The sequence below is a fragment of the Diabrotica virgifera genome, chromosome 7 (assembly GCF_917563875.1).
Source record: "Diabrotica virgifera virgifera chromosome 7, PGI_DIABVI_V3a".
NCBI lineage: Eukaryota > Metazoa > Arthropoda > Insecta > Coleoptera > Chrysomelidae > Diabrotica > Diabrotica virgifera.
The window spans coordinates 217,554,199-217,577,574 of NC_065449.1; the positions used below are offsets into that span (position 1 = coordinate 217,554,199).

The 23,376-nt window shown below is 31.4% G+C and overlaps 1 protein-coding gene across 3 annotated transcripts in view; it reads right to left on the bottom strand.

The window, feature by feature from the left end:
• The window catches only part of LOC114343019 (phosphatidylinositide phosphatase SAC2), a 49,771-nt gene that overhangs the window by 20,725 nt on the left and 5,670 nt on the right, over nt 1-23,376 (bottom strand). The window contains exons 7-12 of one of the 3 annotated variants that reach the window (XM_028293832.2): nt 23,198-23,359; nt 22,240-22,310; nt 14,144-14,365; nt 7,197-7,255; nt 4,468-4,956; nt 2,144-2,263 (exon numbers count right to left, since the gene is read on the bottom strand). In XM_028293832.2, coding sequence (XP_028149633.1) covers nt 2,144-2,263; nt 4,468-4,956; nt 7,197-7,255; nt 14,144-14,365; nt 22,240-22,310; nt 23,198-23,359 — 1,123 coding nt within the window. Of the gene's footprint in view, nt 1-2,047; nt 2,264-4,467; nt 4,957-7,196; nt 7,256-14,143; nt 14,366-22,239; nt 22,311-23,197; nt 23,360-23,376 lie in introns of all 3 variants that reach the window. The other 2 variants (XM_028293831.2, XM_028293833.2) reach the window with 2 other exon arrangements.

Genomic DNA, 23,376 nt, shown 5'->3' on the forward strand with positions numbered 1-23,376 from the left:
CTAAAATCCAGAGGTATGCAAGATCTAATTATCTATCGGTTTACGTTACTTGCAAAAAATATGTAGTTCAAATGTCACAATATATAAACTTTAACAAAATCCTCAACTGAAATTGACTTGTTCTATAATTTAATTCATAGGAAATTTTCTTTAGTCATCTAATGAAAAATATTTGGAAAGCGAAGAACATCCTGGTTAAATAACATCAGAACCTGGTTTAACACAACATCTGTGCATCTTTTCCGCGCTACTGTAGACAAGATAAAGATTGCTATATTGATCGCCAATATTCGTCAGGGATAGGCAAACTACGAAGAAAAAGGAGACTAGAATACAACTGGTGTCTGATCGACCAATGGTGAAGCAGTACGGCAAGAGATAAGGGCTTGCGGCTTGGTGATACTCCTCCATAGATCCCCCCATAAAACCCGGAAGGGCGTGATCATGAAACTCATTGGAAAGCATGACTCACACTACCATCAGTTATTCCCATCTGGTATTCCTCATCATTTACAATGAAATTACCAACAATGTGATTTTGCTATCATGATTATTAAATTATGACTAAAGTATAATAAAGTTATCACATACAGCAAATTGAGAGGTTGAAAGCTGAACGATATGAATTACTCCAAATCATACTGTAAGTTAGTGTATAGGGCAAAATATCAGTAGGAAGACGACAGAACTGGTAGCAGAAAGACCTGATGAGATGGTTTGACCGCTCATTCGCAGAAATTTTTCGCAGTTCCCAAAGCTAAAATTGCCATTTGGAATGTCAATCTTTTAAATAAGATGGTGCAATAAGAAAAAGAATACAGCGAATGCCAGGTATGGTCAGGTTAAATGGATCCAAAAGAAAACATCAAATGCACCGTTTATTTTATAACTAAAAAAGATTAGAAAAAACCCACTGTTTATCTGTTTTTGAAAAAGTAAAAGAAACTTTAATAATAGAACTAGTTCAGTAAACAAGTTCATTATATTAAATCAAAATAAATACAAGGTTTAGAATGGATCAAAGCTTTATTTAATGATATGACAATGAAATATGTGATATGAAACAGATGATAAAAAGAGAAAAATCAAAGAAGCGGCTCTAATTATGTTAAATGAAACCAATTGTATCGCAAATTCCTCGGCAGAATGCAGTAGGATGTGGTTACCCATATTAAAAGAGGAAATCAATAGAAAGAAAATACCACGATCAGTAAGTCAATACCATATCGAAGATACATCATTTATATTTTAAATTAACATACATATAATATCAGAGTTTTATGTTAATTTTGAGAGTAAACTGAATGTAAGACCAAATATTTACCATATCGGAATAGTATCATGAGTTTTTTCCTGGTTTTTTCCTCGCGATTTCCTATAGAATCACTAACACCAGAATTTTACTGTCATGATTGCATGTGGTTGTCTTTTTAAAGACAAATCACATGTTTTGATTTTTCTGATGGATATTCGTAAGTTAAAGTTGATTTCATGTAATCGAATGAACTAGTTTCCAATAAAGTTGTCCCAGGAACGCAACTCAAATATTGGCAATATCATTTTAGAGTCGTCTACTTTTAAATGTATAATAGTTTTTCTAACTATAAGAAGAATTTTTTTTATCAAGAAACAAAAACAAAATTTGTTTAATTTATTGTTTGGTACTTTAATAACGATTTCCGAAGTGGAAGTCGAAACGTCAAATTTAATTTCAAACAAAAATTTTGGCTTATTTCCCAAAAAAAATAGTAGATATTACAATATTGTAACTGTAAAAAAAATGATGAAATTTGTAATAAGTAGATGATATAAAAAAAACAAATAAAATGTAAACCATTAATATTTTTTTATGTTAGCAGTTAGTTCATGCATTTTTCGTGCAATTGACAAACCATGAATATATCTGTGCTGATCCTGTATTCTAGTTAGATGTGTCGTATATTAACCATTAGTTAATTAAATTTCAAGCCTCTAATTTTTGTTTATTGGAGCATTTGAACTAATCCCAAAATCAACTAATATTCATGCAAGTAGGTTACGAACTTACCAACATTCTTTAACGAGAGCAACTGACTTTCAGAAACATTTCGAGTCATTTGAGGTAAAGAAGTTATATCTAAGTAGATACTATTAGAAGACCTACCGACACTGATAACTTTCGATTTTCGTCTATCTAATGCTTGTCCTTGAACGAAGGGAACAGGTTTCAATCCACAAATGTCTAGTGCGACCAGATATCCTTCACAGATGGACTTCAAGGATTCTATAAAAAAAATGGATTATCTTTTATAAAGTGTAGTATACAGGGTGTAACAAAAATACAGGTCATAAATTAAACCATATATTCTGGGACCAAAAATAGTTCGAATGAACCTAACTTACCTTAGTACAAATATGCACACAAAAGAAGTTACAGCCCTTTGAAGTTACAAAATGAAAATCGATTTTTTTTAATATATCGAAAACTATTAGAGGTTTTTTGTTGAAAATGGACATGTAGCATTTTTATGGAAAGAACATCTTAAAGAAAAATTATAGTGATATTTGTGCACCCCATAAAAATTTTATGGGGGTTTTGTTCCCTTAAACCCCCCAAACTGTTGTGTCCGTTCCAAATAAATTATTATTGTGGTGCCATTAGTTAAATTCAATATTTTTAAAACTTTTTTGCCTCTTATTATTTTTTCGATAAGGCAGTTTTTATCGAGTTGAGCTTCTTTTTTAATATGTTTACATAAAAATTTTATGAGGGTTTTGTTCTTTTAAACCCCCCAAATATTTGTGTACGTTCCAATTAAACTATTACTGCGGTACCATTAGTTAAACACAGTGTTTTTAAAACTATTTTGCCTCTTTGTATTTTTTTTTTTTGATAAAGCATCTTTTATCGAGATGTGGCTTCTTTTTTAATATGGTTCAAAATATACTTAAAAATGTAAATCATAAATAAATTTTCATATTATTACCAAGTCTCCATAACCGTACTTTACCATATACAAATATGTGGTGGATTTGACAAATATTCAAATATCTCGATAAAAACTGACTTTTGAAAAAAGTACTAAGAGACAAAAAAGTTTTTAAAAACTTGTGTTTAACTAACGGCTCTACAATAATAATTAAATTGGAACGTAAACAAAAGTTTGGGGCGGTTTAAAGGAACCAAACCCCCATAAAATTTTTATAGGGTGTCCAAATTTCATTATAATTTTTTCTTAAAATACTACTGGCATAAGAATACCACATGTCCATTTTCAATAAAAAATATCTAATAGTTTTCGATATATTGGGAAAAATCGATTTTCATTTTGTAACTTCAAAGGGCTGTAACTTTTTTTCCGTGCACATTTGTACAAAGGTAAGTTAGGTTCAATCGAACTATTTTTGGTCCCAAAATATGCGATTAAATTTATGACCTGTATTTTTGTTACACCCTGTATATAGTTAATAGGTATGAAGGGTATTATAAAGATAATAACACTTGAGGTCAACGGTCTGTATAGGTTGACCGAAAGCGTTATTACCCGTAATACCCATGTGCCTTCAACCTTTAATGTCCGACTAAATATTCTTTATAATATGAGAAAAATTTGAATGAATTTTGAATAAATTAGTTTTCAAACAAGTACCAGTGTTTATACCTGAATAGTCGTAACGTAATTGTGGTAACCATAATTTTACTTAGGTTTGTATTTGTTAACTTCACAGTACGTAAAAAATAATTTTGCGATTGAGGCATAAAATGTTCGAAATGTCCGAAAAAGCCGATCTCCCCCAAGATATTTTAGTGAAAGCTGCTAAAGCTGTGGATGCGCTTGTGTCGCCGATTTTGATGGCTTATTTATTGCCAAATTATTCGTAAATTTAATAGGGCCTAGGGTGTTATTTTTAAAAATAACGCACCAAGGAAATATATCATATTTAACTGACTTTGATATCGTGTCACTATTTGTCAAATAATACACCAGTCGGGCATTAAGGATATTAAAGTTGTTGTTTTTACAGCTAGAGTCACACAATGCACCAAAGCTAAAAACCTAATGAGATTTCTAAATTCAGTGATTTCAGTGATTCTAAATACTCTTCTTTAAGCACACATTTCGAAAGCCTCCAATTTATCGGCGATCTATTTTTTGGCGTGCATGCCTCGACTCCATACAGCAGCACAGAGAAGACATAGCACCTCAAAAGTCTAAGTTAATCCGTTCGAAAAATGTCTGTGGCGGCTTAATTTTGCGATATTAGTTTCTGTAAGTAAAAAAGAGACCTAGCAATACAGTAATTCGTGAATAATTTCGTGCATGTGCAAAGATCCGTTGGAACAACTGTATATTAACCAAGTATAGTGGTAAAGGTGTTTTTGAACGCCACGTTGGGCGCCAATTGTAACACTAGCAAAAATTTATACTAATACTAGTTACCAACAAAATAGTAAACCATTATGAAAATACACAATATTTTACTTACCAATCTCTTCTTCTATATTCTTCACGACAACTGCCATATTATTGAAGAACCTAAAGTTCGTCGACCTAAACATGTGATAATATCCGCTAACGTTATTAACCTTATAATTAATCCTAATGCTATATCGATGTTTGGACGTTTTGAACAACGAAGTACTCGATTCCGCCATTCCGAACTCCAACAGAACAACGTCTTCCAACAACACTTTTTGATAATTGGTAACTTTGTCGACCTGGTCGTCGTAGTCTGCTACGAAGTATGAGTCCCTGGTCAGGATCAGGATGGAATCCATTTCGGTTTCGTTCGGATCTCCCGTGAACGGGTCCGCGTTTATCAAACCCCAAGCTCCGACTACCTGCTCCGGTTGGTTGATTAGCATCTTCTTGCAATCTTCGATCAGAAGTTTGACATGTTCAGCGGTGATCACGTTGTCTTCTTCAAACTGTGACGCTTTGGATTCGTTGAAAATATCTTCTGGTACATAATTACCTACAAATATACGTTCATAAAGATTAAGGTCATAAATATATAATACTATAAAACATTCATAGAAATCAATTAAGAAACATGAGCGCAGATCAGTAGTTAAAAGTGGTTAAAAAAAAAAGAAAAAAAAAACTAGGTTAAAAACGACAGAAGTATATCTGACAAAGAGTATGGATTCAAGAAATCTAGATCTCAAAAGAAGAATGTACCTTCAGATTGTACATTCTACCCTCTTATACGGCGCCCCATATGGTATGAAACCTTGAGAATGGCTATATATAAAGAACTGCTTACAAAGACACAATAAAAGCCCCTATAAAGGTAGCAAGCGCTTACCGCACTACTTCTGCAACTGCCCTACACAGGTCATAACGGGTACGCTCCCCATTCACCTCCTAGCTAAAGAAAGAGTAATTCTGTATAACAAAGAAAACGGTCATTTACCAGAAATAAAATCAGAAGTAATACATATGCTTCAGTGATACATATATACTTCGTCTAATTTACTTACCGTTGCACATCATCCGCGTCATAGCCTGTGATGTCACATGATACCAACACGAAATATTTAGGCGGTAGGTGTGTTCCTTTTTAGAATCATTTTGCCTAGTATACTAGAATTACAGCCACTAGACATATTTTATTATATACGCGTAGAAATAATATTTGAAGATTTCTATTAATATTAACCTAAAGAAATACACAATAATATGTTTCATTTAATTTGTATAAATGGATTATAAAGCGTTTTTATGAAGCACATTTGCTCGGAACACACTGTAACTGTAATCGAACGAAGGTAACATTTTATAATAAATTGGTAACATTTATTTGACAGTTGCGGTGATGACACTTCATATTTGTTTATATTCTTTACTATAAGAATTTGTTTTATTATATTTACTGTTTTTATTATTTACTTTAACGTAAGATTATAACTTAATTCTTGTTCTCTATCTCTAAAGTTTTTATTTATTTACATTGAATATTATTTTGTTTTGTTGTATAATCCACGTTTACAATAATTATGTGAATGTGATCTATTTGATTTAAAATGGATTCAGGGTTTTTTTATACTTTGGCAACTATGTCAACTTAGATCTCTGGCGTAGATAATGACGTTCAACGGTAAGTAAATTAGACGGACTGTAAGTAACATATGCTTCAAATATGGTAAAGTGAATGAGAGGCACAAACAGCGAGGGCTCATTGGACCAAATATTAATCGTTGATGTGGTAGCATGGTTCAAATGTAGATTCAGAAGGTTAAATTATTAAAGTCAAAGTCAAAGTTTTTCAACCTAATAAAAATATTTTTAAAAGATATTTAATTGAAACACTTATTGGACCATTTTCCTGTGACACCTCAGGTGACAGATGGATGCTGCAGTGAAGACAAGAGGGGATTCTAAAAGTTGCAATTCACAACCCAGTCTACAGCTTGGTAAATTCCAACGGAAAATGGACCTAGTTACTCTATAGAAGTAATACTAATAGAAAAATAAAACTGTAGGTATACCATTTTTATTCAGTTGCAATGCGAAGGCAAAACTGTCTTATTTTTCACTTAGTACAGAGAGCGCAAACCAGCACTCTAAATCGACGATTTTCGCCTCTTGTTGGAGGCATTATCAGAGAGGCGTAGGTTTGCTGTTCTCTGCCCCAAGTGACAAACGCTGAGAGTTAGTCCTCGCACTGCAACTGACTTTATCGAATAGGTGCCTAGCGACATCTTCTAAATGAAAGTCAGTTTTTCAACCTAATAAAAATATTTAAAAGTATTTTTAAAAGGTATTTAATTGAAAAACTTATTGGACCATTTTCCTGGTGACACCTCCATGGCTTCTAAAAATTGCAAGCCAGATGGATGCTGCAGTGAAGACAAGAGGGAATTTTAAAAGTTGCAATTTACAAATTATTATTCAATAAATTATTATTTTACGCAATTTCTCATCGGTCATGGCTCCTTTAGGTTGTACACGTATAAAATAAAGAAGACCACAAATGATTTGTGTATAGATTGTGGCGTCATAGACGACGCAGAACACTTCATTTCTGCTTGCACTACTTTCCAAAGAGAAGGGAACAATCAATTGTACAGGAGGAGCGATAACGCCCAAAAATGTGATACAAAACGAGAAGCAAAACAAAGAATCCTACAATGTTACTGTCGACCTAATTACGCAAATAATAAAAAAAAAAGAAATAACTAGGTGTTAGAATAATCCAGTGGGTTTACTTACCTAACATCAAATCTATTGTTCCTTGTCTAGTAGTATCCTTAAATCTACTTAGGTAATATCTAAAACAAAGTAATTATGAGTAAAACTATTACTAAATCTAAATTAATATTCTTTACCTTCGTTTTATAACATTTCATAAAGTAAAATTTAAGCAAGTCAAAAAAAGCAGCACTTTTTGGCTCCAATAATATGGTTAGACAGTTAGTAATGCATCGTCCCCTCTTTTAACTATTTTTTATAATCCAGCTTTCTGTTAAAAACCAACGCAATCATTCACTGTTTTATTATACATATAAATGAAGGACTGTTTTCTAACTTATCGAATTTTGTCAATTTTGTACATAGAAACACTTCTAAGTTTTTTATGACCAGTGTACACAAACTGTATTTATAGTTAACAGCTATTAGAGTATTAACAGCTAATTTAGAGCTGGCAAACTTCGAAGCTGTGTGGTAAATAATTACACTTTTGAAGCTATTTCCTTGTGGCATTTTTATGATTAATTATTTATATGGGAAATAAGCCACAATTAAAATGAAAAAATAATTTTATTAACGTTTCGACGCCCAAATCGGGTGCCGTTGTCAAAATACAAAATATTACTAAAATAAACAGAAATGTTGTTGCTAAGTAAAAAATTCTTCTACTAATTTATTTAATCTGGCTCATTTATATTTATGAGTTGCGTTCCTGGGACGACTTACTGAAAGATAGTTCATTCGATTACATGAAATCAACCCCAGGTCAAGAATATCCGTCACAAGAAAATTATAGCATGTGATCTGTCTTTAAAAAGACAACCAAATGCAACGACAGTAAAATTCTCGTGTTAGAGACTTCATAGTAAATCACAAGGGAAAACCAGGAAAAACGTCGAAACGTTAATAAAATTATTTTTTCATTTTAATTGTGGCTTATTTGCCATATAAATAATAAATCAATTACACTTTTATAAAAAAGAACTTTTTTATAATAAAACCTTTTTATTATTTATAGGAAAGAATATAAAATAATTTAACGATAAACGATTTAACGATAAAATGCTTAAAATCCAAAAATTACACTTTAATAAAAAGTACTTTTTATAATATCACGGTTTTGTTATTGTACATGTACATAATATGTACATGTACATATTATGTAGGACACAACATGTTTGGAAAGAATAATTAACTTATAAAATATGAATTTTTAGTAGGTGTATTAGCTGTTATTTATAATTATCATTCCAAAAATTACACTAGTATAAAATAGTATTTTTTATAATACCACGGTTGTTTAAAATGGTATATATAATTTTAAGTATATAAACTTTTAATTATTTATTAAAACAATTAAAAAAAGATACGCAACAGCCGGGTTCCAACTGGGGACCTCTCGATCTGCAGTCTAATGCCACTGAGGCACCATCAATTTGTAGATATCGATTTATTAACGTACTTTAAAATATCATTGCATTAGTCACATTTTTAAAATAGTTTGAAATTAAAAAAAAAGCGATTTATCCATACAGTGTGATTGGTCATGGGGTAAAGCTTTGTAGATCCGTTATATAAGTAACAGTTAATAACAAAAATTGTAGTCAACTTTGATTACAGATTGATAATAAGTAATCGTAAATTTTAAGTTTTAGACAATTATTCAGCCATGGCTTACTTAAAATTTGGAAAGATTTAGACCCGTAATTATTAATAATTTTGCTCTGAAAAATGAAAATATCTCGAAAACTAATAAATTTACACATAGGGAATGTTATACAAAAAGTATAGTATGGTAATGGTACTTTTCGATAATGATATAAAATACAGGGTGTTCTATTTAAAATTACTGAGAAAATAATGTACTTGCGTTTTGACTCACCCTGTATTCAATATAAAGAAAAATAGCAAAACAAACATTTACGAAAATTTTGACAATAAATAAAAAATTATGACGTCAATAAACTATTGACCTTGTTCTTGCTTTTATTGTAACTTTGTAAATACCCCGTATAACATACCAAACTTTAATATTTTTGTAATCGAAAAGTTACGAAGATTTCGAATATAAAATAAAATACAGGGTGTTTTATTTAAAAAGACATAAGTTTGGTCTGCCACTATGTTATCGAACACCCTGTAACATTCTTACTAATTTTGTAATATGAAGCTCAAAGTTCGCTACAATTTTTGTTATTAAGTTTTATCGCTATACATTACTATAACGGATCTACGGAGCTTCACCCCACTATATAATTAATCACCCTGTATAATAGCAGTTAAATATTGCATTGTTAGCTAGTTCTAAGCTGTCCTGAAAAGTTCAGGTGTCTAGGTAGCCTAGAAATATTTTTAAAATGGATTACAAAATTTGCGGAGTCCGTGACACCAACCAAGCCAAGTATATAAAAAGGTTTTAAAATATAAATGAAATCGAGTTAGGGCGAAATCTTTAAACGGCTATGATTTTCCCAAAATTACACAACGCCACAAAATTCAGTCATGATGTGGGTTATTGTTATTTTCATATAGTTTACAATCAAGTAAGAAGAGGGTGATATCCGGTACTACTTAACAAATATAGCTTGAGACTTGTTTTTTTACATTAGACTCCACCTCCGATGCGCAGTGGACAGCAACAAAATTCGTCATTATTATTTTGCGATTACTAAATGAGAGGTACTTGTATATCCGGTACTACTTAACAAATATAGCTTGAGACTTGTTTTTTTTTTACATTAGACTCCACCTCCGATGCGCAGTGGACAGCAACAAAATTCGTCATTATTATTTTGCGATTACTAAAAGAGAGGTACTTGTATATCCGGTACTACTTAACAAATATAGCTTGAGACTTGTTTTTTTTTTTTACATTAGACTCCACCTCCGATGCGCAGTGGACAGCAACAAAATTCGTCATTATTATTTTGCGATTACTAAAAGATAGGTACTTGTATATCCGGTACTACTTAACAAATATAGCTTGAGACTTGTTTTTTTTTACATTAGACTCCACCTCCGATGCGCAGTGGACAGCAACAAAATTCGTCATTATTATTTTGCGATTACTAAAAGAGAGGTACTTGTATATCCGGTACTACTTAACAAATATAGCTTGAGACTTGTTTTTTTACATTAGACTCCACCTCCGATGCGCAGTGGACAGCAACAAAATTCGTCATTATTATTTTGCGATTACTAAAAGATAGGTATGTACTTGTATATCCGGTACTACTTAACAAATATAGCTTGAGACTTGTTTTTTTACATTAGACTCCACCTCCGATGCGCAGTGGACAGCAACAAAATTCGTCATTATTATTTTGCGATTACTAAAAGATAGGTACTTGTATATCCGGTACTACTTAACAAATATAGCTTGAGACTTGTTTTTTTTTACATTAGACTCCACATCCGATGCGCAGTGGACAGCAACAAAATTCGTCATTATTATTTTGCGATTACTAAAAGAGACGTAGTTGTACAGTTTGCGAAAAAAGTATTGTTTTTTCTTTTGCCTGTATTTTAAGAGGTGTTACCGTGATAGATTTGAGTGTTTAAATCGTTAACATGAATTTTCAATTAAGATTTGAAAGCAGAGTCTTGTCTGTACAAACGAGGGAGTTTGTAGCAAATTTAATTGTTTTTATACATGGGCAACAACCACCAACTAAAACAGCAAGCAACAGTCAAATACCTTGGAATGCACTTAGACCAAAGATTAAACTGGAGAACACACATTTTTATGAAGCGTAAATAACTTGTCTCAAATTACACAATCTATACTGGCTGATTGGTCACAAATCATCACTTTCGATGAAAAATAAAGTACTTGTCTACAAAGCAATTTTGAAGCCAATATGGAGTTACGGGATCCAACTTTGGGGTACTGCATCAAACTCCAATATCGAAATCTTGGAGAGGTTCCAATCAAAGGTTCTTCGAATAATAACAAATGTCCCATGGTATGTTGCAAATAATATTATTAGACGCGATCTAGAAATTGCAACAGTAAAAGAAGAAATTACTAACTTCGCACAGAAATACGAAGACAGACTGACACAACATCTAGTGATTTACCATCGCGATTTTAGTTATATGTGCCGTAATTCCCAGAGACAAACAATTTTATATCTATGTAAAATATTTGTAAAGAAAATGATTAATGAATCATTTTCTCTAAGTCTCCTACATTAGTGGTCACAACATTTACTCATTGTAACTTGTTTTACAGATTGTAAATAAATTGGGAGGTTAAAAAATAACATCGGCCGGATAGCTCAGGCGGTAGAGTGTCTGACTAGCAGGCATAAGACCGAGGATCCATTCCAACGCCAGCGAGAATATCGACTCAGTCTGAGTAAAATGAGTACCTGAGCTGAAAGTAGGGGTAATATTAGGCGGTTGAAGCGTAGCATTTGTCCTGTTATCTTCCTTGTATACCGTAGGTCCAAGAGATATGAGACTATCCTGCTATAATCCTAAAGCTTTGCTAGCGGTACAAAGGCAGACTATTATTAATTGCTCTATGAAGCAAAAAGCGGTACAAAATCAGCCTGTTGAAAAGATTTTAAGAAATAAAAAACCGAAAAGAAGGTATTTCGATATTGTAACGTTACAAACGTCACATCTTTGATATTTTATTTTTAAATAATTATTTTATTTTATTTTATATTTCACTAACAATAATTTTCTTCTATTTGTTTTACCAGTTTTCTTCGTTAAAAACTCGTTGGCGCCCTCTTTTATTATCCTCTTTTACTATATCTTTTTTTATTTAAATCATCAACTGAACATACTGAACATACCCCGTATTCTTACTCTGGAAGTATCTGTCTCAATACGGAACATGCCCGCCACTGGAAAGTGACACTTCATCCCTACTCGCTGACACAAGATCAAAATGAAAGGGAAAAATAAATCTATTTAAAGAGGGGCCCATAAGGCCCTATCTATTTCCAGACTTTCACTCTCTTGGGGTAAGAAATCATTATTATTTTTTTGTAATCACAGTTCAACATCTAACAGTTTTTCTAATATTTTTTATATCTAACCTTCAAATGTTAAACCATGTGTTTAGTTTCTATATTTTACATTCTCATCTATTAAATATTTCTTTCTAATTTACATGTATGCACGTTTAGTAATCAAAATTTTAACTATTCTCCTCATCTAAATTCCATTTAATTCACCCTTGCCATTTACTATTTCTGAATACTATTTGGCAAAGGTACAGTTTGGTTATTAACTTCTTGATTGTTGATATGTGTTTTAATGTTACAGTTTTTGGAAAGAAATCAAACTTTTCTCCCTTCGGGAGCTTCAAGCCATCCACACCGGTGATGAAACTAAGGCTGACACAATGGAGACCAGCAACTAGACTGCAACAATTACCATCTACAACTGCAGGGGCCTAGGGCCGAAGATCCGTCCAGGCCTACAAGAAGTCTACAGCAGTACCATACGACGTCAAGAAGTTACCATCAGCTGCCAAAAGCCATAAGTATAATCCAGAATTGTTAGTTTTTGGCAAGAATTTGAATATATTTGTTAATGCAATTTACTAAGTCATATTTTTATTATATCTTTATGAACAATAAACATGATTAGTTAAAAATACTGTTTTGTTTGCTTCCATTCTAAATTTTCAGAGTTCATATCTGAGGTTAAGACAAGACGAACACACACCTAAGTGACTGAGCTAAGCTAAGGGTGTAACGATGGCTATCTTGGTTGGTTGAAGTAATATTTTCGAATATTATTTCAATTAGCTGGGGTAGTCCATTGTTTACTCGTTTCAATATAATTTTCGAGGTCAAAGAAAAGAATGAAAGTCCAAAATCCGACTTGGACGATTTTGACACAGGTTTACTTTGTCGTATAATATTTTAATGTCGCGCAAAACGAGTTCCTACTTTGCGACGCATAACAAAAAAAATTTAATGGAAGACAATCATTCACTTCACCAGCCGAACTCAAGTCCAATTTAATTAGTGTGAGCTGCTCTAAAACAATATGTGATAGATCAATAGGTGGATTTCTAATTTCAAAATGGTGTTAAATATTGTGATGAATTCATCATACATTTGCACGAAGATAGTGACAATGATAGCGTGGATTCATTTCATCATAAAATCTCTATCTAAAATCTCGTACGTAATTTAGTGACTTTTCTCCGTAAATTCTTAAGATTAAGCATGCGAATTTGTTCCAGATGTCTTTATAAATTGAATGTAAATTTATAACACAAAAGTTTTACTTTTAATAAAATTAAAATAACATTAAAAATAAAACTTTATTGGGACCAATTTTCTGATAACACCTTCGTGGTTTCTAAAATTTGTAAACCAACGAATTGCTGGAACACAGAAGGCTGAGGTTGATCTAAAAGTTACATCTCACTTCTCGCCTGTTCAGCGCGGCAAATACTCCAACGAAAAATGGTCCCGCATACTCAGATAGGAGCAAAACTAATATAAATAAATAACCATTTCGTTGTGAAACCAAACAAGAGCCCTCTTATATTTCAGTTCGTTCAGAGATCATCATAAGCGCCCTAACCGGTTTCAAACCTTATTAGGTTATCATCAGATAGTTTTAAGCAGATGTCGCCACGACATCCATACCATCATGTTATTTCGTTGTGAATCGATACTGACAGCCCAAATTTTAGTGTGTTCAGAGATCATCATATATGCACTCTCTGATGATAATCTAATAAGGTTTGAAACCTCTCTGAACGAACTGAAATATAAAATGGCTCTTATTTCGTCTTACAACTAAATGATTATTTATCTAAATTTTTAAATTGAATTTTGTATAGAAAACCGTCCTTCATACCCCCAATTGAAACTCATTTCTATCTAAATAAGTTAATAACAGTAACAAAATATTAAATTGATATTTTATATTTAATTTCATTCGATACAAGTGACTTCAATAAATGTTTCTCCAAATCGGGGACTGACCTAGAAATTTGATAAACGGCACGTGCAAATTCAAATTCTGGTTGAAGGGCTAAATGGGGTGCGACGGAGGGTATCTCCTCCGGTAGAATTTCATTGGCTATGCCGCCAATTCTAAGTAAGTTCGACCAAAAATCTTGTATTTCTACTTCGTATAACTTTACCCCTTGCATAAGATCTAAGCAATACTGACGTAGGGTATCTTTGAAGTGGTTTTTGTAATATCTACAATAATAAACTGTGTAAAATCAAAAGTTTTAATTACTCTTAATACCAAATAAGAAATAGAAATGTGTAAAAAAAAACATTTGTATGGTTTTCTTACTACAAAAATACACTTACGTCATTCAAGATTTCTGACGTCAGAGCGTTACCAAAATATTAGAACAGGACTTTTCATTATGACCATGTTCCTCGTACAGTGAGTAGTTAGGCATCATTTCTTGTCAGAGATATGTTTCTTTGTTCTTGTTTACTGTACAAATAATACATAATTCTTTTTTCTAATTAATAATGATGTCAATCGCTTTTCATTACTTTATGAATAGTTTCCCGAAATATACCTATTAATTAACAACAATATTATAGCGTACAATCAATAAAATAGATCGTATAAAATTTTACGGCTAGACAGTTGCATGTACTGAATAGTATTTAATACAAATAAAATATTGTATAGTTATTAGCACGAGATTGTTTATAAATAAATAAAGACTTTGGAAAAGTTATAAAATAATGTGTAGTGTTTAAATGATTTATAGGCAGTGGCGGTTTCTCCATAAGTGCACATGTGCACGTGAACCCCCAAAATTATTTTCACATCAACATTCATATATGTAATATTTATCATTCTATAAATAACATTTTAATCTAACTATACAGTAATTTAAATTCGAAATAACAGATTCAAGGAGTTTATAAGTAGGTATCTAATAGGTAACATTTAATTATTTTTATTCTATTTCAAAGGAGAAACTTCACGGATGCGAGGCCTTAGACAGAACCCCGCGTTCACCGCTCTCAAGGTGGTTCCTATACCAATGACTTTTCATACCGCAAAATACAACTCACCACCCGCCCCGCTACCCGCTATAGCCCACAAGTTTAGATGGCCATAGGATCACAAGTCGGATGTGATCTTATGGCATGATCTTATGGTGTTTTCAACGTGCACGGCACACGTATGTTTAAATTTTGCTTGAACTATAAGGATTTGTGGATGTAAATGTTAGCGTGGAATATTTAAAATCAATTAAATTTTCCTCATTATATTTAGAAGAAAAATTAAAAATGCCGAAACCCAATTTATACCAGTAAGGATCTGCGAAAAAACGTATATTTTTGGATGTGAGAGGTGGCATTCGGATTTTTGCAGATAAAGTTAGGTGACACCTTCAGTAATAATAATTGACTTATGCTCCTTCTCAAATATGCCCGGAACATTAATAAAAAAATTAAAATATTTAAAAATTTCGAAAAACATCGATTTTTTTCTGCTTCTTTGCTTATAACTTTAAAACGATTCGTTTTGGAACAAAGTCGTAGAAAAATAAAATAAAGATAATCGAATTTTGTATGACATACGACTGGTAAAAAATGTCTTAAGGTATTACCTTTTCTGCAATATAGCAATAAATACAAAATAAGGGGGCAAAATAAGTCTGTTGTTATTCAATATTTTTTAACCACTTTGGTGGCACTTAAAGCCTTGTTAATTCGCTTAGGAAATTCTTTGTAACATCCTTAAATCGTGTACCAAATTTCATTAAAATCGATCTAATAAATTTTGCAGAATAAATTTGCAATCTAAATGTTTTTAAAAAAGTTCAAATTTTTTAAAATCTTTCTGAACAAAAAGTAGACCATTTAGAAGTCTGTTAGTTTTTTACATATAAAGAGGTGCTCTACCTATCTAATACACTTTATAGAATTAAAATCGGATTATTTAAGGGGCCTCAGCAATGTTTTAAATTTAGAAACAATTTTTTAGCTTATAAACAAATAGCTTTGTTTAAAAATAAAAAAATTAATTTTCAGCAATGCAAATAATTCAAACCGGTTTAATTTAAATTAAACTTTCAAATGCTGTCAGCAGAATTGCTATTTTTATTTTTTAATCAAACGTTATTCGCGTTCAAAAATTGCAATTTCTCGATTTTTTGAAAGTTCCACCGCGTTTATCTCGAAAACTATGCATCCTACGAAAAAACTTGTAAGAACATTGTTTGCTTAGAATTACCCAAGAAATACAAAAAAAATGTTTTATTTTGCGAAAAATCGATGTTATGTAATTCCTCAAGTTCTTTGTTTATAACAATCTCATCGACATCCGGATCAACTGTTACCCAAAAAATTCGTGTTCTACGGGTCAAAATACATAAAAAAACTTGGGTACGTCCATCTAAATAAAGGAGCCCGTAGCACCCCCTCCTGGCCACAGCACTAATTTGTTTATAAGCCAAAAAATTGTTAATAACTTTAAAACATTGCCCAGGCTGCTTAAATAATCCGATTTCAATTTTTTAAAGTGTATTAAATAGGTGGAGTACTTCTTTATATGTGAAAAAATTGACAAATCTTTTTATGTTCTAGTTTTTCTTGTGCAAGATTTCAAAAAAAGTTTAGATTGCAAAATTATTATGCAAAATCTAGTAAGTCAATTTTAATGAAATTTGGTGTAAGGTTTTAGCACATTACAAAAATTTTCTAAGCGAATTAGGAAGTTCCAAGTGTAACCTAAGTGATCGAAAATCATTGAATAAGGACAGGCTTGTTTTGCCCCCTTATTTTATATTAGTTGCTATTTTGAAGTAAGGGTGATAAATTAAGACATTTTTAACCAATCGCATCTGATAGAAAATTTAATTATCTTTGTATTATTCTTATACGACTTTGTTTTAAAATGAATAATTTTTAAGTTATAAGCAAAAAAAAGTAGAAAAAAAAACGAAATTTTTGAATATTTTTTTTTTTTATTAATGTTCCGGGCATATTTGAGAAGGAGCATAAATCAATTATTATTAACGAAGTTATCACCTAACTTTATCCGCAAAAATCTGAATGCCACCTCTCACATCCACCTAAAAACAGATCCTTACTGGTCTAATTTGTTAATTAAGAATGTACCAAAGTGCAAACGTCGGGATTATAAATGATTATTTAAAATGGAGATTTGTGTAAAAACTTACAAATTGTGTAGCTGTGAAGCACATATTTGGAGAAGAGGAAGCATAATGAATAAAATAGAAGATACGATTTTAACTATCCGGCGCAGTCCACTTAACTAAATTTTTGATTGAAAATAATTTACAAGACGATTTTTCTGAAATAATTTGAATTCTCCAATTATGTACTTGTTACGATGCCAGTGACAACTGCAGAAACAGACCGATGTCTCTCTGCATTGAAACGTATCAAAACTTTCCTTAGAATAGATATGGGCCAGAATCGATTAACTGCACTCGCAATGTTTTCAATTTAAAAAAATGATTCAAGAAATTCCAAATTTTACTGAGTTTGTTTGTGAATAATTTTTCTAAAAAATAACAGGCCACTGACTTTCGTTACAACTTCCTTGTAACATTTAAACACTAAATTATAATTTTAAGTCAATAAAATACATTATTTATTGTAATTTTTAATAAGGTCCTCTGATTTTTATAATTTGAAGACACTCAAAAAATTTTACCTACGGAAATGGGGTCTCAAAGTCTTTTTATATGTTAACATTATGTGTGCACCCCCAATATTTTACACCAGGCGCCGCCACTGTTTATAGCGTGTATTAGTCTTAATGTCGGGACACACATATGCGCACCGAGTCAGCACCGCGCCCGCACCAATCAGGCTGGCCAATGGCCATGCTGGCCCGGACGCGGTGCGGGCTCGGTGCGGATATGTGTGGCCCTACCTTTACACACTCCATAACGACACGGTGGACTTCGTAGTTTGTTTTAGTACAAGTACCATAATAATAATCAAATAAAAAAAATTCATTTGCTAGTTGAGGAAATGTATTCTTTATAGATATTTGTATTTTTATTTCAATAGCTATACTTTAGTATTTTTGTGTTAGGTTAGTAATATGAATAATAATAAAGTACCTGTAAACACATAATTTAGATAAAAAAATCCAAAACCTTTATAACTTTATAAACAACCTCGTGCTATTATACCTACAATATTTTACTTGTATTAGATACTATTCAGTACATGCATCTGTCATTCTTAGCCTTAAAATATTAAATTATCTTAGTAATTGCACGACGAGAGCTCTAAAATTGTCGATTTATTTCCCGAGTGACACTTTCACAGTTTTAATTTCACGACCCGAAGAGGAGTGAAATTATGTCAAAGTGGCACGAGGGCAACAAGTCTATAATAATTTTAAAGATCAAGGGTAATTCGCTGAGATTATTTCATGAATAAAACTGTCTTTTTAAATAATTTTAACTAATATTTTATTGATATCTTCACCTGAATATTTGATAAACCTGTTTCTTGGTGTTCTCTGTGAAAAGTTGTAAAACATTATAGTTATTAAGGTACCAAGGGTATTATAAGGATAATAACGCTTGAGGTCAATGGTGTATAGACCGAGGACCCTTGGCCCGAGGTATATACGTTGACCGAAAGCGTTATTATTATAATGCCCGTGGTGCCTTCAACGTTTAATGTCCGACAAAATTATTCTTTATACGCAGAAGATTTGAATGAATTTTGAATTAATTAGTTTTTAAATAAGTACATTTAGCGGCAATAGTCGTAAGGTAATTGTGGTAACCATAGTTTTACTTAGAGTTTTATTTGTCAACTTGACAGTATTTAACTCGTTATTTAAATTTAATAGACCCTAGGGCATTATTTTTCAATAACACGCCCTTGGGCCTTATATCGTACTTAATAGCTTCGAAATAATGTCATTATTTGTCAAATAATACACCAGTCGGACATTAATTGTCATTAATGTCACTGAATGTTCATTTTTGCGTAGTAGCGACGGCGACGGGCATCTGACGTAATGCTTGACGACGGGATATTATCAAAAATTATCGGGTATAATATCACAAGAGAGTGAGAATAAATTGAAAATAATGCGACAGTTTTTCGAAAATTTGTTGTCTGGCAATAGACACGAGAGCCCGCAGGGCTCGAGTGGCTATTGCCCAATGACAACAAATTTGAGTAAAAATGAAGCATTATTTTCTTATTTATTCTTACTGTCGTGTGATATTCGTAAGATTATTTTTTAATACGTATATTATGGATATTTTCTTAAATGTGACAGTTGTCAAAACTAGGAAACTGGTTGCCATTAAACAGAAACAATCTACTTAAAAAAATTATATCGGTAATTTTCTACAGTAAATAATTCTCAGTATAATTTTAATCTGATTGGACAGAATTAAACACGTGATCAAATATCTTACTATACGATTGGAAGTTAAAATCATTAAAAAATAATCACTGTAATTTTTATTTCTGTAGCTTTCTATTGGTCAGAATCTCCTATGAATGAAATAATCTATTTTATTGATTATATAGATACTATGATAATATTGAATATAATGAAAACGGATTGACGTTAATTTGAATAAAGAATTATAGATATTATTTATATAAAAAGAATGTGTGTGTACTTTGTACGCACGTAAGAAGTTATACTTATATTATATGATTTCTTAAAATGAAATATACTTTAAACAGTTTGTTTTAATTTTTTTAAACACCAAACTAATTTTGTGCTTACCGCTTTCAAAAAAATTAAAAAAAAGTATAGGATTGCTCCGGATTCGAACTCAAGACCTCTCCATCTCTGGCCGATTGCTATTCGCGGTGTGCAAGTACTTGGAAAGGGAAACGAGAAACGACCGTGCGCGAGTCGCGGAGAAATATTGCATCTATCTTAAATAATTCATATTGTCAATTGAAATTGTCAAATTGACGTATATTTCATACCTTCTGTCATTGACGCAGAAAAATTATATATTGCTCCACAATATTGATATGATATGAAATTATTATATAAAGGTAAATTTAATTAATTGTATTTTGCTTGCAGTACTGCATTTTAATAACTGATTTTATTTACTACATACAATTGTTTACGTTTGCTAAACATAACCTGTATCTTATTTTTTCTTCTTATTATTTTTTTGGACTATGGTCTTGACAATTATCCAGCAACCAGGACTAATATAATTGGCCAATATAATTAAAAGTGCGAATAAAAGTACAGAGCGTAGAAATAGAGGTCGCTTTGCCGAACTTGCACGGTCCCAATACCAAATACGCTACGAGTACTGTGTCTGTATCGGTTCGGACGTACCTATTGACAATTCACGGTAACAAACAAGCAAGGTGAAGTATAATAAATATACAATAAAATGTTTTAATAATACTCATCTTACTCCTGAGGAAAACAAATCCAAAGACACAAAAATTAAAATAAATATATTTACTAAAAACACTAATATATTCTTTTCACACCTTTTCTTGCACTGATATATTTATACATAACTTGAAAGATTCAGCAACTAAACGCCATACTGTCTGTGTGCGCATGCGCGCAGTATTATGAAATTTTACTCTCAATCGCGCCTAAAGAAGTATAACTTCAAAAAAACAAGTAAAATCCTTTATATTTATTAAAATTCGCTAAAAAGGGCTACATCACAAGCAGAACTAGTTTTTAATCTGATAACAGATCATCATCAGTGCTGACAAGATGCTGACATACTAACCACCAAAATTGACCAAAAAACAACCCTTTAAACTTGATCAGTCATGGAAAAATTGACTATAGTTGTGAAATTAAACATGGATGCACAAAATAGCACATGTATTATGCCCAGGGTACCATTTAACCCCAAATTGAGTTGATCACATGTTGAATGGTTGGTGACAACTCCAATATGGTTGAATGTGAACCAACATGTGAACAACTCAATTTGGGGTCAAATGGTACCCTGAGCATAATACATGTGATATTTTGTGCATCCATGTTTAATTTCACAACTATAGTCAATGTTTCCATGACTGATCAAATTTAAAGGGTTTTTATCCTAATATTTTTGTATTTGGGTGGTTAGCATGTCAGCACCTTGTCAGCACTGATGATGATCTGTTATCAGATTGAAAACTAGTTCTGCTTGTGATGTAGCCCTTTTTAGGGAATTTTAATAATAAATATACCTTTTATAAAAGATTTTACTTGTTTTTTGTAATATATGGTATAGAGCCAGCTACAGGAAAACTTTGTTCCTCGTGGATTATTTATATAGTAAACAAGAACAAAGAAAAATATCTCTGACAAGTAATGATGCCTAGCTTCTCACTGTAAAAGGCACATGGCTATGATGAAAAGTAATATTCTAATGTTTTGGCAATGCTCTAACGTCAGAAATCTTGAATTGCGTAAGCGTATTTTGTAGTAAAAAAACTATAGTTTGTTTCTATATAGATGTGTTAGACAATTATATCAATGATCAGTTCGCGTACATTAAATTAACATTTGGTGACAAATTATTGGTCTGTCGGTACCATACCCAACTCAGATGACGATGTAGAGTACTGTTCAAACATTATCATTATAATCAGCCAGTTGTCATCAGCGCCATAATAAAAATTAAAATAAGAAATAAAATATTAAACAAGAGGAAACGGATTCAGAAATAGAAGAAACATACGAAATTAAGTTAAAAGAAAAGAGGGAAAACAGAATTAGAAGAAAAATAAAAGTCACAGAGATTGATAAAAAAATAATCAATGGAAATTGTACAAGGGAAGAAAAAAAATAAAAATTTGATAAAAACCAAAAATAGCCGTAGAATGATAGGAAAAAACAAAATAGAAACCACTTTTTTCAACCTAAGGGATACGTAATTTGACAGACAAAAAAGTTTAGGTCATATTGACGGTTTAAATCAGCGTATGTGTTTTTTATCTTTAAATATATGTTGTATGTCGTAAATATCCAGTGGCCATTGCAATAAAATATCGTAAGTAATCCAATTTAACCAGAAGAGCATACTAATATCATTTATGTTTCTTATCAATTTCGTTTTAATCTATTTTAATAATACATACAATTAACAAACCTATTAGCTGAGTTCATTCCATCCTTCATGATACCGGTAAATTTTCTTTCGCCAGTTCTCGTATAATCTCCCTAAAACATAGAATATTATACACCTAGCTACATTTTATATGTTTGATACATTGATACTGTTTGTAACATGCCGAAAAGTTAATGTGTTATATTTTTTCTAATTTTCTTTTACTATACCATTTTTTTATAATATTCAGTATATATTAGTTTTTTTTCTCAAGAAATTATTTTATAGGTACCACTAATATTTCCCAACAAAACAACCATAAAGTTTTTATTTTTCGACTACCCACTATAATAATCCGCTTAAAAGGTACCGATTCCGAAGTTTTAACATATATGCTAAATTTTTCTTCCCTTCAAAGTATCCAGTGAGCAGTGAACTGTTAAAAACATGTACCTATCAGTATGTCAGAGGTATATTTTAAATTGTTATTGTTCTTATATCATGATATGACCTTTTTTTTGAGTGAATTTGATGGCCTTGGCCGAGCCAATTAGCCAGACATTTTGTTATTTTAAAAACAAACAAATTTGATTTTTCAATCAGAGGAATTTTTTTCTGTATTTCTAACTCTAAATACATAACAAACTAACATTATTAGCTACAATTATTATCTAAATAATACTCTATTTTGGTTGTTCATTTTTTTTTTTTATAAATTTTTATTTTTTTTTTTTGTATTTTTTGTTGCATTTTTTTATATTGTTAATTTGTTTTTTTTTATTATTTTTTTTTTGTTATTTTTTATAAAATGTTTTTTTTTACTACATGACCATGACCAACGTAAATTCTTGTTTTATATTTTTTTATCTTCATTGTTTTTTTGTTTTGAATAACGTTTATTATAGAGAACATTTTAAAATTTACTATTTACCAGGTCATTTTCATTAAATTTTTAATTCCAAACCTATGTGTTTATTAAAATTGTTTCTTTTGTGATTACCTTTAAAGCATTTGTTCCAGCATATTGTTTGCTAATAGTATCGCCATTATTGGCCCATAACAACTGAAATGTATTTTTAATACTATTTGGTATAATTCCTTCTGGTGAAATTAATCCTAACTTACAGAACTGTATTTCCATAACTGCTTTACCTATTGCTGTCTAAAAACAAAAAAAAA